We start from the raw sequence: 14,794 nt of genomic DNA on the forward strand, positions 1-14,794 counted from the left end.
ATATATCTTAAAAATTAATATGTAATATATTAAATTAAAACATATCAGAAAATACTTAAAGGGGTATTCCAAGAAAAAAACTTTTTTTTAATATATATCAGCTGACTCCAGAAAGTTAAACAGATTTGTCAAATTACTTCTATTAAAAAATATTAATCCTTTCAGTACTTATGAGCTTCTGAAGTTAAGGTTGTTCTTTTCTGTCTAAATTCTCTCTGATGACACCTGTCTCGGGAAACGCCCAGTTTAGAAGAGGTTTGCTATGGAGATTTGCTTCAAAACTGGGCGTTTCCCAAGACAGGAGACATCAGAGAGGATTTAGACAGAAAAGAACAACCTTAACTTCAGAAGCTCATAAGTGCTTAAAGGATTAAGATTTTTTAATAGAAGTAATTTACAAAATGTCAGGATCCGGACTGGTATGCAGAGAGGACACAGGTGGTGGATCCTCTGTGTCAGTGAGGTGATGGCGTGGGCCGTACCAGGGGAACTGAATCTAAGGGGTTACTGGTTTTCACCAGAGGCTGCTGCAAAGCGGGATGGACTTGCAGCGGAAGGTAACCCCCAGGTTGTTCCACCCGATAGCGACTCAACCTCAGACAGCTGAGGCAGGCGCGATACACAAGGACTAGACAGAGGCGAGGTCAGACGTAGCAGAAGGTCAGGGCAGGCAGCGAAGTTCGTTGTCAGGGGCAACAGCAGAAGGTCTGGGTACACAGGCTTGGGAATACACTATAACGCTTTCACAGGGCACAAGGCAACAAGATCCGGCCAGGACAGGAAGGGGAAGTGGGTTTTTATAGGAATGGGAATGATTAGTGGTGCACTGGCCCTTTAAATCTAAGAGAGCCGGCGCGCGCGCGCCCTAGAGAGCGGGGCCGCGCGCCGGGACGTGACAGCCAGGGAATGGGACAGGTGAGTGGATTGGGATGCGACCCGCGGGCGGGCGCGTCCAGCTACGCGGATCGCATCCCCGCCGGCAGTGACAGTGCAGCGCTCCCGGTCAGCGGGTCTGACCGGGGCGCTGCAGAGAGGAGAACGCTGCGAGTGCTCCGGGGAGAAGCAGGGACCCAGAGCGCTCGGCGTAACAGTACCCCCCCCCCCTAGGTTTCCCCCTCTCTTTGGATCCTAGAAACCTGTGGACGAGTTTGTTATCAGGGACACTAGTGGCAGGCATGCCGAAGGTAGGGACAGGAGCAGGGGAGATCAGAGACTCTGGAGGTATGATGAGCTGAGGAAGAGCTTGCTTCTTGCAGAATACATCTGAATAGTCCTGCTAAGCCTTGGGAAGGACCGGTAAAGAAGAAGCCTCAGAGGTTTACTAGTGGAAGCAGATGTGAGACATCGCTTGTGACAAGAAGGACCCCAACTTTTGATCTCCCCAGTGGTCCGGTCGAGGGTAGGAGCATGACGCTGGAGCCACGGCAAGCCGAGAAGAACTTCAGAGGTGCAGTTAGGCAGAACAAAAAATTAAATTTTTTCACAGTGAAGTCCAATGCTCATGGGCAGGGGTTCAGTGTAGTAGCGCACAGTGCAATCCAATTTCTCACCGTTTACCGTTGAAATGATAAGAGGTTTGACGAGTCGGGTAACAGGTATACTGAATTTATCGATGAGAGAGGCTTGAATGAAATCTCCTGCTGAACCAGAGTCCAGAAAGGCTGCAGCAGACAAGGAAGTCTTAGTACTTGCGGGTAGAGAAATCCGTACTGGTGTAGTCAAACATGGAGAGGATGAGTTTACACCAAGTGACGCCACTCCCACGTGAACAGAGTGCGTGCATTTACCTGACGTGGAGGGCGAATAGGGCAGTCCACCAGGAAATTTTCGGTACTGGCACAGTACAGGCATAAATTTTCACTTCTGCGACGAGACCTCTCTTCTTGGGTCAGGCGAGAGCGATCCACTTGCATAGCCTCATCGGCGGGAGGCACAGGAGTAGATTGCAGAGGATTCTGGAAGAGAAGTACCCAGTGATCAAGGTCCTTTTCTTGGCGGAGCTCCTGGCGTCTTTCAGAAAAACGCATATCAATGCGGGTGGCCAACTGGATAAGTTCAGACAGGGTAGCAGGAATTTCTCGTGCGGCCAGCACATCTTTGATGTGACTGGATAAGCCTTTCTTGAAGGTCGCGCAGAGGGCCTCATTATTCCAGGATAGCTCAGAGGCGAGGGTGCGGAACTGGATGGCGTTCTCGCCCACAGAAGAACTTCTTTGAACAAGGTTCAATAGGGGTGTCTCGGCTGAGGAAGCCCGGGCTGGCTCCTCAAAGACACTGCGTACTTCTGAGAAGAAGGACTGGATAGTAGCAGTGGCAGGATCGTTACGGTCCCAAAGCGGTGTGGCCCAGGACAAGGCCTTTCCATATAGCAGGCTGACCACGAATGCCACCATAGACCGTTCTGAAGGGAATTGGTCCGACATCATCTCCAGGTGCAGGGAACACTGGGACAGGAACCCATGGCACAATTTAGAGTCCCCATCACACTTGTCAGGTAGGGACAAGCGGAATCTGTAAGTGGCAACTTGCTGTGGAGGAGAAGCAGAAGCTGGAGGAGGAGATGGTTGCTGCTGTAGAGGCAGAAGCTGCTGTAGCATAGCGCTCAACTGCGACAGCTGTTGTCCTTGTTGGGCGACCACGGTGGCGAGGTCAGAGAGACTTGGCAGTGGCACCTCAGCGGGATCCAAGGCCGGATCTACTGTCAGGATCCGGACTGGTATGCAGAGAGGACACAGGTAGTGGATCCTCTGTGTCAGTGAGGTGATGGCGTGGGCCGTACCAGGGGAATGGAATCTAAGGGGTTACTGGTTTTCACCAGAGCCCGCCGCAAAGCGGGATGGACTTGCAGCGGCAGGTAACCCCCAGGTCGCTCCACCCGATAGCGACTCAACCTCACTGACAGCTGAGATAGGCGCGGTACACAAGGACTAGACAGAGGCGAGGTCAGACGTAGCAGAAGGTCAGGGCAGGCAGCGAGGTTCGTAGTCAGGGGCAACAGCAGAAGGTCTGGGTACACAGGCTTGGGAACACACTATAACGCTTTCACAGGGCACAAGGCAACAAGATTCGGCCAGGACAGGAAGGGGAAGTGGGTTTTTATAGGAATGGGAATGATTGACACTGATTGGGGCAGGCACCAATTAGTTGTGCACTGGCCCTTTAAACCTCAGAGAGCCGGCGCGCGCGCGCGCCCTAGAGAGCGGGGCCGCGCACGCTGGGACGTGACAGCCGGGGAACGGGACAGGTGAGTGGATTGGGATGCGACCCGCGGGCGGTGACAGTGCAGCGCTCCCGGTCAGCGGGTCTGACCGGGGCGCTGTAGAGAGGAGAACGCCGCGAGCGCTCCGGGGAGGAGCAGGGACACGGAGCGCTCAGCGTAACACAAATCTGTTTAACTTTCTGGAGCCAGTTGATCTATAAAAAAAAGTTTTTTTCCTGGATAACCCCTTTAAATGGAACCTATCAGGTCCCTAGTGCCCCAGACAATGCCCCCAGTACCTGATGGATGTTATGAACAGATTTCTGGCATAGTTTTTATATTCTTATGTGCACTTAGATCTGCGCTTGCACCGCATGCTAATGAGTGGTAATTAGTTAAGGGGGAGTAAATGTGAAGGCTCCTAGTCCTGCTCACCGCATCCTCCTCTCACCCAGACCCACTTGGTTGACACCCTGAATGCAGGGAGACTGTAGGTTGGACTTGATGAAATCACTCCATTCCCTATTTGTAAATTGCAAGCTCTTGTAAGCAGGGCCCTTACTCTTCTTGTTTGAATAATTATTGTAAAAAATTCTGTAATTGTCTGATGTGAAGTGCTGCAAAATATGTTGGTGCTCTATATATACATTTTATTAATATTATTGTTATTAGTATTATTATCATTATAAATTATGTAAATTATGTAACAGGTTAACTTGCCATTATTAGTTAAATTTGGGTATCTTTACGACATCCCCCCTTTTCATCAGAATCCTCTCTCTAATACACCAAAGGACAATAAACAAGTGTGAACCAAGCTCATGTTTATTTCAAGTGTATGTTTATTGGAACAAGTATACGCTGAATTATTAATGCCCACTGCCAGTTCTATTACCGCATATTTATTTGTATATTTTATTTGTGTTAAATGTATTTTTTGTACATCTTAATCATAAAAGCCCCAGTAGAAATGAAATTTAAGGCTCAGCAGGTCTGAGATATTTTGCCCGTCAGGCATCTCTTCTGCTAAAGGCATTCAAACACATCTATTTCAGAGATTTTTATTGAAATGACAATATCATACAGTGCTAGTTTTTATGGATAAGATTAAGAGATTAAACAAGATGCAAAATGGAAATGTTTCAGCAGATTTACTGTTGGAAAACAATTTGCACCTTAAAGGGGTACTCTGGTGAAAAACATATTTTTTTTAAATCAACTGGTGCCAGAAAGTTAAACAGATTTGTAAATTAGTACAATAGACAAATGAAGCCAGCACATAAAATCCGGAGTTTATTGATATCTTGTTAAAAGTTCCATAGAATGCCAGGTAGGGGAGTACATCAGGGAATATCACATTCAGTAGACAGCTTGGAGATGGGTCCCTTCACGCCAACGCATTTCTGGTCAAGGACCCTTAGTCATGGCAATGCCATGACTAAGGGTCCTTGACTCGAAATGCCTTAGCGTGAAGGGACCTATCTCCAAGCTGTCTACTGAATGTGATATTCCCTGATGTACTCCCCTACCTGGCATTCTATGGAACTTTTAACAAGATATCAATAAACTCCAGATTTTATGTGCTGGCTTCATTCGTCTAATGTACTGCTTGTCCTGAGGATTGCCGTGCACAGGAGGCTCAGGTGAGCTGATCGTTTCCTTTCTACTTCACTAGATTTGTAAATTACTTCTACTTAAAAATCGTAATCATTCCAGTACTTATCAGCTGCTGTATAACACAGAGGAAGTTAATTTATTTTTGAATTTCTTTTCTGTCTGTCCACAGTGCTCTCTGCTGACACCTCTTTCCATGTCAGGAACTGTCCAGAGTAGGAACAATTTCCCATAGCAAACCTATCCTGCTCTGGACAGTTCCTGACATGAAGGTGTCAGCAGAGAGCACTGTGGTCAGACTGGAAAGAAATTCAAAAAGAAAAGAACTTCTTCTGTATTAAACAACAGCTGATACATACTGGAAGGATTAGGATTTTTCAATAGAAGTAATTTATAAATCTGTTTAACTTACTGTTACCAGTTGATTTAAAAAAAACAAAAAATAAATGTTTTCCACTGGAGTACCCCTTTAAAGGGCTTTGTTACAACTGTGTATTGAAAATGTGGGCTTTTTAACAGGAATCTGTCAACTATTGTAGGTATGTGACAGAAGATCCAGGCAGATAGGTTCTAGGGGGATAACATTAACCATACCTTTAGTTTTGCTGATCGCTGTTTGTAAAGTGTTACCAAAGCCTTTTTTGTAAGTAGCGGAAGAATCAAACTGGTAATGCTGAGCTGCAGCAGCATGCCTCCTCCCTACATGACTGATGTACAGGGCTTTGCTTTAAGCCCTGTATGTCAATCAGCCAAAACAGGGTGGGAGGAGGGGCACCATGTTTGAAATTTCAGCTGCTAACAAAAAATTTTCCATCCATCAAAACTAAGGGTATAGTTTTTATTATCCCCTAGCACCTATCTGCTGGGATCTGCAGCTCTGCAACAGGTACAGAGCTGAAAGATTCCCTTTTATGCCACAAACAGCTTGGTGTTGGCTAGATTAGGGTACAGAGTCTAACGGATCTTATGGCTTCTATTGGTATCCCATGTAAGGAGGTATGGACTTTGCTGCAGAAAGATCCCCAAGTGACATCCTCAGAATAATCATGGTTGGCCGCATTAATGCTGTTGGAGAAATAGTATAGTCAGGAGAAGAGAAAAGGGTTGTCACCAGGAGAGTAGTCAGAATGCTACAGGCCAGAAAATGAGTGAGGAAAGTAGTCAGGAAAGGGTCAAGGGTCAGAGCTAGAAGTAGAATTGTCTCCAAGGGTCATGAGCGAGATCAGAAACAATGTCAAGTTCAGGATAAACATCACAGACAAATGTAATGCACAACCAGGTAAGGATGAACCTCAAACACCAGGCAATGAATGATTCCCCATGAAACAGCCTGCCAGGCCTCAATGCCGCTGTGTATCCACAATGCTGCTCTGTATCAAGGTCCAATCCAGCAGCCTAGTGAAGAACGTGATCCAGAGCAGGAAAGAAAGAAGCGTGCAGTCAGATAGGAACTGGAAGGGCCACCAACAGGAGCCACATCGAGGCAAGGTGTGTAACAGGGTTCTCAAAAAATTCAAAAACATTCGGGTGAAAATTCTGACTCTAATCCTAAGACTTACTGGTTAAAGAACAATGACGAGACATTTTATCAGTAAGTATATTGGAATTTTAGAATGTCTTGTGTTTACAGTTTATACATTATGAAGGAACCCCTGAAGTATAGTCAGACTAAACACATAGGGGGACATTTATCATTGTTGCTTTGGTAAGTGAGTTCTGTAATCATTGTTTTTTGTTTCAGCTTTGCTTATGTGCTACATATTTATCATACTAACACAGGGGGTTGATACATTTGGAGCACATAAGCAAAACACAAAAGTCTCAATTGAAGCTTTTGTGAGACTTTTTTGCCACTTTTTAAAAGTGCCTATCATGGGCAGTTCTGTACTCCAAGTAAGACTTGGAGTTGACTTGAGACTTTTTTTTAAGGGGTTTGTGACTTTTTTTCCCTGTATGTGACAGTTCCACATTATAAATTCTTGACCACTGCAAAGTGAAAACTGAGAATTACTAGGGTAAGGCTGTTTGCCACTTTATGCTTATCCATCCGTAATAAGCTTAAAAAAAGGCTCCGTGTACCTTGATGAATGTCCCCCTGTGAAGCATATTTACTGATAGAGTGGTACGACAAAGCAGTACAACAGTATTAATTCTTTATGCAGCTACCGCAATAGGTTTCCCTGTCTTATTACAGGACCATATCCGACAAAGCTCACTGCTACTTTTTGTGCAGTAAAATTGAGGTATTTTCTTGTACGCAACTATAAAGCGTGCAAAAGGAGTGAGTATTGTTCAAATTTATTTTGAGTAAACAGGGGCAAGACGCCCCATGGGAGTTCTACCTCACTGGTTAGAGCAGCAGTTTACCTCTAAGCATATGTCCCTGTCTATGGCTATGTTATTTAAAAAATCATTTGACATGGAACAGAGACATCATTGTATATATTTTCTTTATGCTTCTATCACCACAGTAAATCTCAATGCACTTCTTTTCTATATAAATCCACATCTGATGCAGCTTTTTCTTACAATGATGGGCTATTCTGAGTAAGATATGACTAGTTTTTCCTTCGATAGGAGCTGTCAATGCACATTATTCCCTTTAAAATCTATAGTTGCAGGTACAGATATCAAAACCAGACAACCATGAAACCTGAACCAGACGTCCAAGCAAGGAGCGTGGTTGAGAAAGCACTGGTGCATGAAGAAGACTGTGCTTAGAATGTCCATATTACCCCGGTGCTACGTGTAAATGAAGGACTTCAGTATAGACGCGGTGGTTGATAAGAAACACTGGAACTTGTTCTGTTCCTATAAAAACATCTCGGTTAAAACAGAACAAAGGAGTGGAGTCCTCTGGGTCTAGAATAACTCAACAAAGAGAATGAAAACCGGGAATGGTTACTGATGTGTAACAGTATTTTTTAGATATAATGTCTCAGTGGATTAAATATATTTATAAGGGCTTCAACAGCTTTTTGGTTATTGGTTTTTTGACATTGCTTAGCATTTAGCAAATATTTGCATTTGTTTCTCTACAACAGAGATATTTTTATACTGTCTCAGAAAAATAATATCTGAAATCAAACTGGTTGTTATGGGCCATGCTGACGTTTTTTTTTTAAAAGTGCACGGAAACCCGATATTATTTTGTGACGGAAGATAGTAACAGGAGAAATAGTGCACACACTATTTCTTCCGTTCATTCTTCCGTCACAAAATAACGTCCGTTATTAATAACGAGCTATAACGGGTTCAAACGGATAATGTAAAAATCCCATAGACTATAATGGCATTTTCTAACGGACATATGGGATTTTCTAACGGACGTTTAATGGCCCATTGTAAGGGTTTTCATAACGGAACATCAAACGGATGTTTAAAATGGATGAATTTTATAGTGTGAAAACAGCCAACAAAATATTGAAAAGTGTAAATTACAATGTATTATTATTTTCTATTTCAAATCCATTAAGCTACAAAAAAAAGGTATATACAAAAAGGTGTGTGTGTTTGTGTGTGTGTGTGTGTTCCATCATCACTTTCAAATGGCTGTTGATATTTCAATGAAACCTGGTACACATGTTATTTGCAAGTCAACTTAAAATATAGGATAGTTTAACACTAACCCTCCCCCATTTGTGAGGGTCTTGGTTTTTGTCTAAAGCTCCATGCAAGTCTATGGAACTTCCAGTACCCTACTCGACAAGCTCCACTCTGAATTCCCTGGTGAGTGTATTGGTCGAGCTTGCTAGCCACACCCCTCATGCAAGCCATGCCCCTCTCACCAACTACACCCCTTCTACTTTCAACCTTTTTTTTAAAGTTTTGGCTTAAGGCTGAAAACACCATTATCCCCCGATATACTGACATAAAAGGTCCTTCAACCACAATCTCTTCATCACAGCTAAGCCTCACCTTGCTCCACAAGCTCTGCATCTCTGGGGAATATGTCAGTTTGGCTTGCAAGCCATGCCTCTCCCATGAACCATGCCCCCAGAAAGCCATGCCCCCTTCTATTTCCCACCTAAAATCTCTTCATCACAGTTCAGCCCCGCAAAAGGATGGGATATGAGGTCAGGATATGAGGATGGGATATGATGATGAGATATGAGGCGGGATATGAGGTCAGAATATGAGGATGGGACATGATGATGGGATATGAGGCGGGATATGAGGACAGGATATGAGGTAGAGATGTGAGGTTGGGATAGGAGGACAGGATATGAGGTTGAGATATAAGGTCAGGATATGAGGATTGGACATGATGATGGGATATGAGGTCAGGATATGAGGACAGGATATGAGGTAGAGATGTGAGGTTGGGATAGGAGGACAGGATATGAGGTAGAGATGTGAGGTTGGGATAGGAGGACAGGATATGAGGTTGAGATATAAGGTCAGGATATGAGGGCAGGATACGAGGTTGAGATGTGAGGTTGAGATATGAGGACAGAATATAAAGTTGGGATATGAGGTCAGGATATGAGGACATAATATGAGGGCAAGAGCATCATTGTTGCTTTTCCTCTCCCACAAGGGTTAGGTAGGATGTGCCAAAAAACATTATTTAGTTTACATACTCTTTATATAAACCAGTGAGTATGGATATTTTATACTTTTCTTTTTATGGTTACGTATTCTTCTGACATAGCCAAAAAATCTGACGTTAATGGGTCTTACAATACTGGAGCACATTGAGAATTCGGTAGTTGATACTAAAGTATTAATCATAGAAGACCTTTTGGGGATTTGAGCAAATCATATCAATAGAGATGGTACTGATGTTATTACTAAAGAATAGCTGAGATGACATTGAATACATTTACGGGGGATGCTTCTAACCTGGCCATATAATGTGTCAGCTGTTATCTCCTGAATAGTGCTTTATACTGTGCAGTGCTCCACATATTAGTGAATTATAATAAAACCAGTTATAATAAAAGCACATTCCTACAATAGACAATCACAGGTTTCTTAATAAAAGAGCTACTCAACATTGGCACATTATTCTTACAAAAGTAGTGGTACTAGCTGGTGTTGTCATGGAGACCATTCTGTAATACAGTTTGTTATTTGTAATACCATAATGGACACAGTGTTAGTATTCTATTCAGTTTTAAATGGCAATGTGTGACCGTAGGAATATAAGCTTTTTTTGTGGGTGCACAACCTACAAGAGACATTAAATGAAAATATAGCTACAGTATAATCTATCGGTTCTACATTCATGTGTCCACAACCTAAGATCCATCAACATGACATGATGTAAGAAGTTAGCCTGTCATCCAGATTCCACCGATGGACTACAGGTCAGAATGTAGTCAACTGGACTGTCAAGGGAATTGCTTAAAATGTTACTATTTTTTGTAGCCATACATATCTATTTTTGGGTTGTATTCACGGTTAAAAGTTTATGATACAATTACTTTTAATAAAATTGATATTTAAGCAATATTCTAATACACTGCAGTATTATTATTATTATTAATAATAATAATTTTTATAGTGTCCTTGGTTCCTTGGCACTGTACATATCATAAGGGTTAAACGTACGGTGAAGGTAAAACAGAGTGAATGGCAGACTAATATAGAAGGAGAGGATGTCCAGCCTGTGATGGCTTACAATAGGGTCAAAGGCCGGCATTCATCATTGTAGGTGTAGGTGAAGCATTTTTCTACACCTTTTTTTGTGTGCTGGTAACGTGTAGAAGCGCCAAATGTATTAACCCCTTAAGGACTCAGCCCATTTGGACCTTAAGGACTCAGACAATTTTATTTTTACGCTTTCATTTTTCCTCCTCCCCTTCAAAAAATCATAGCTCTTTTATATTTTCACACACAGACTAGTATGAGGGCTTGTTTTTTGCATGCCCAGTTGTCCGTTGTAATGCCATCACTCACTTTACCATAAAATGTATGGCGCAACCAAAAAAAAACTATTTGTGTGGGGAAATTAAAAAGAAAACCGCAATTTTGCAAATTTTGGAAGGTTTTGTTTTCACGCTGTACAATTTATGGTAAAAATGACGTGTTTTTTATTCTCTGGGTCAATACGATTAAAATGATACCCATGATTATACACTTTTCTATTACTGTTGCGCTTAAAAAAAATATTTTTAACCAAATTAGTAAGTTTAAAATCCCCCTATTTTGAAGACCTATAACTTTTTCATTTTTCCATATAAGTGGTGGTATGAGGGCTCATTTTTTGCGCCGTGATCTGTACTTTTTATTAATACCATATTTGCTTATACAAAACTTTTATTAAATTTTTTATTAATTTTTTTTGGAATAAAATGTTCTAAAAAAGCAGCTATTTTGGACTTTTTTTTTTTCTTTACGTTCACGCCGTTCACCGTACGGGATCATTTACATTTTATTTCAATAGTACGGATATTTATGCACGCGGTGATACCAAATATGTATATAAAATATTTTTTTTACACTTTTTGGGGGTAAAATAGGGAAAATGGGACATTTTTTTTACTTTATTTTTTTTTAACTTTTTTAACTTTTATTTTTACACTCTTATAGTCCCCATAGGGGACTATTTATAGCAACCATTCGATTGCTAATCCTGTTCAGTGCTATGTATAGGACATAGCACTGATCAGGGTTATCTGTGAACTTCTGCTCTGGTCTGCGTGAAGGCAGATCAGAGCAGAAGACTCCCGGAAGACAGCGGAGGCAGGTGAGGGGACCTTCGTCTGCCATGCAGGATGATCGGATCACCGCGGCAGCGCTGCGGGCGATCCAATCATCCTGTTAAGTGATCGCAATGCTGCAGATGCCGTGATCTGTATTGTTCACGGCATCTGAGGGGTTAATGGTGGACATCCACGGGATCGCGGGTGTCCGCCATTACCGGCGGGTCCCTGGCTGCGATCCACAGCCGGGACCTGCCACGCATGATGCCGGCATCGCTCCGATGCCCGCGGATATGCTCAGGACGTAAAAGTACGTCCTGGTGCATTAAGTACCACATCACCAGGACGTACATTTACGCCCTGCGTCGTTAAGGGGTTAAATGGTCACAGAGCATTTGATAAATTTTGTGCAGGTCACATGTTCTGAAATTTCTCTCTTCACATACACCAAAAAGCTAAGCTAAGTCTGGGCTGGTCTAGTTTTAGAGACTTTGCGCCTTTTTTTGCACCTTTTCCCAAAAAGGCACAGTTCATAAATCCCTTCCATATCATGTGTATTGCCAAAATCAGTGCATTACAACTCAAAACCAGCAGAAATATGTAATCCAAAAGGAGCAAAAAAGGCACAAATAAACCCTGCTTGCGCCGTTTTTGCACCTTTTATAGACACAAACACAGTCTAAAGACAATGATAAATGTCAGCCAAACAGTCTAAAACAAGTCAAAAATTATTTTTTAAATGGATTTAACTGCATGCCCAATATCATATCCACATAGTAAGTCATTAATGTCTGGGGGTAGGGGCTGCACCTCTGGGACCCCCATTTATCCGACACACCAGCTCACACACACTATTTGTGAACAAACAGATCATCATAGAAAAGGAAATATCCGATATACAAATGTGATATTGTAGCCTCAAAAACTAAATGGAATTCCCTATTCAACATGTGAAGGATTTTAACTCTAACTTACCGACATGACGCTTTCTGTGTTGGATAGCTTAATTCGCATGTTCCATGCACACAATATCCGTTATAGTTTTCTGAACATGGCATATAGTTTCCCATGTAGTCATCTTCTCTTTGATCACTAGAATCTAAAAAAAGAAGCCATGTTGAGTTAAGATAAACAATTAGTAGGCACTGTTCACACTGTGTTTAAGTGTTCCATTAAAGTAAAAGTTGTGAAGCATTTCTGAAGTATAGCGCTGAAAAAAGGCTTTAACAGATACCACTGTATAGTCACACAATGACATAAAGCAAGTAAACTGACATAAACTAACATATATCAACCTGATGCACTCTTTTGACATTGACAGGTGAATGGGGTACATACACTAAATGTATGCCATAAATTAGCCTAAGGCTGGTTTGACATAGCTATAGTCTGGCTGCAATACCTTGAACCCCGGGTTTTAATTGAACCAAACTTAAACAGACACTGTAATTTGCAAAAAAACTTTTATATAATGTAGATAATAATATTATATGTATGTTTGCAATATACATTGGTTAAAAAATGTGCATATTTATATTGTCTTGTCCCTGCAGCTATTATCGGAGTGTCTAAGTGCAGAGACAAAATACAGAAAGTGAGGGTGGACAAGCAGGGCTCTGTACACTGAGGACAAGCAGGGCTCTGTACACTGAGAACAAGCAGGGCTCTGTACACTGAGAACAAGCAGGGCTCTGTACACTGAAGACAAGCAGGGCTCTGTACACTGAAGACAAGCAGGGCTCTGTACACTGAAGACAAGCAGGGCTCTGTACACTGAAGACAAGCAGGGCTCTGTACACTGAAGACAAGCAGGGCTCTGTACACTGAAGACAAGCAGGGCTCTGTACACTGAAGACAAGCAGGGCTCTGTACACTGAAGACAAGCAGGGCTCTGTACACTGAAGACAAGCAGGGCTCTGTGCACTGAGGACAAGCAGGGCTCTGTGCACTGAGGACAAGCAGGGCTCTGTGCACTGAGGACAAGCAGGGCTCTGTGCACGGAGGACAAGCAGGGCTCTGTGCACTGAGGACAAGCAGGGCTCTGTGCACTGGGGACAAGCAGGGCTCTGTGCACTGAGGACAAGCAGGGCCCTGTGCACTGAGGACATGCAGGGCTCTGTGCAGTGAAGACAAGCAGGGCTCTGTACACTGAGGACGAGCAAGGCTCTGTACACTGAGGACAAGCAGGGCTCTGTGCAGTGAGGACAAGCAGGGCTCTGTGCAGTGAGGACAAGCAGTGCTCTGTGCAGTGAGGACAATCAGTGCTCTGTGCAGTGAGGACAAGCAGGGCTCTGTACACTGAGGACAAGCATGGCTCTGTACACTGAGGACAAGCAGGGCTCTGTACACTGAGGACAAGCAGGGCTCTGTACACTGAGGACAAGCAGGGCTCTGTGCAGTGAGGACAAGCAGGGCTCTGTACACTGAGGACAAGTAGGGCTCTGTACACTGAGGACAAGCAGGGCTCTGTACACTGAGGACAAGCAGGGCTCTGTGCAGTGAGGACAAGCAGGGCTCTGTGCAGTGAGGACAAGCAGGGCTCTGTGCAGTGAGGACAAGCAGGGCTCTGTACACTGAGGACAAGCAGGGCTCTGTACACTGAGGCTCTGTGACATGCTCCTGGCTCATACATCAGGATGATTGACAAGCCAGGAGCCTGCACAGAGCCCTGCTTGTCCTGCCCTCACTTCCTGTATTTTATCTCTGCACTGATACACACAGGCAATAGCTGCAGGGACATCATTTCTACACCAAAAATATACACATCTTCTAACCAATGTATATTACATATATTCCTATAATGTTATTATCTACCATATATGAAAGGTTTTTGCAAATGACAGATACACTATAACTTGACATTGTTTAATACAGTAATCTATGCTTAGGTCTGTACAATGTAGGGTGGTCCGGGTGCTGTGGCCATATTGCAGCCATGTTAAACTGGCCTAACACTATAGATAAATACTCTCAAATTATAGGCTATAAAGTGACATGAAGTATAGCGAAATGCATTTGTGGTACTAACTGGGACATTTTGCGATAGTGGCAATGTCGCTTGTGCCTTTTTACCACTAAGGTCATGTTGCAGCAATTACTTTATCAGCCTTGTTGTCCAGTGCTCCATTTACCACCTTACGGGAAACAGACACACGGCTAACAGCTTTACAGACCTCTTACATGATTCGGTGAATAATTTTTTCTTACATCAGATTATTACACTTTTAGAATGCAGATCACCAGGGCAAGGTCAGTGTAGACATTGAACCAGCGAGCAGGCAGAATTGTAAAAGAAACATTCCTCATAAAATAAATAGTTCAGTATCAATAG

General features: G+C 43.1%; 1 protein-coding gene across 1 annotated transcript in view; it reads right to left on the minus strand.

The window, feature by feature from the left end:
• The window catches only part of TMEFF1 (transmembrane protein with EGF like and two follistatin like domains 1), a 230,362-nt gene that overhangs the window by 5,093 nt on the left and 210,475 nt on the right, over window positions 1-14,794 (minus strand). The window contains exon 8 of the mRNA XM_056520902.1: window positions 12,439-12,562. Coding sequence (XP_056376877.1) covers window positions 12,439-12,562 — 124 coding nt within the window. The remainder of the gene's footprint in view (window positions 1-12,438; window positions 12,563-14,794) is intronic.

This window comes from Hyla sarda, chromosome 5 (assembly GCF_029499605.1).
Source record: "Hyla sarda isolate aHylSar1 chromosome 5, aHylSar1.hap1, whole genome shotgun sequence".
NCBI lineage: Eukaryota > Metazoa > Chordata > Amphibia > Anura > Hylidae > Hyla > Hyla sarda.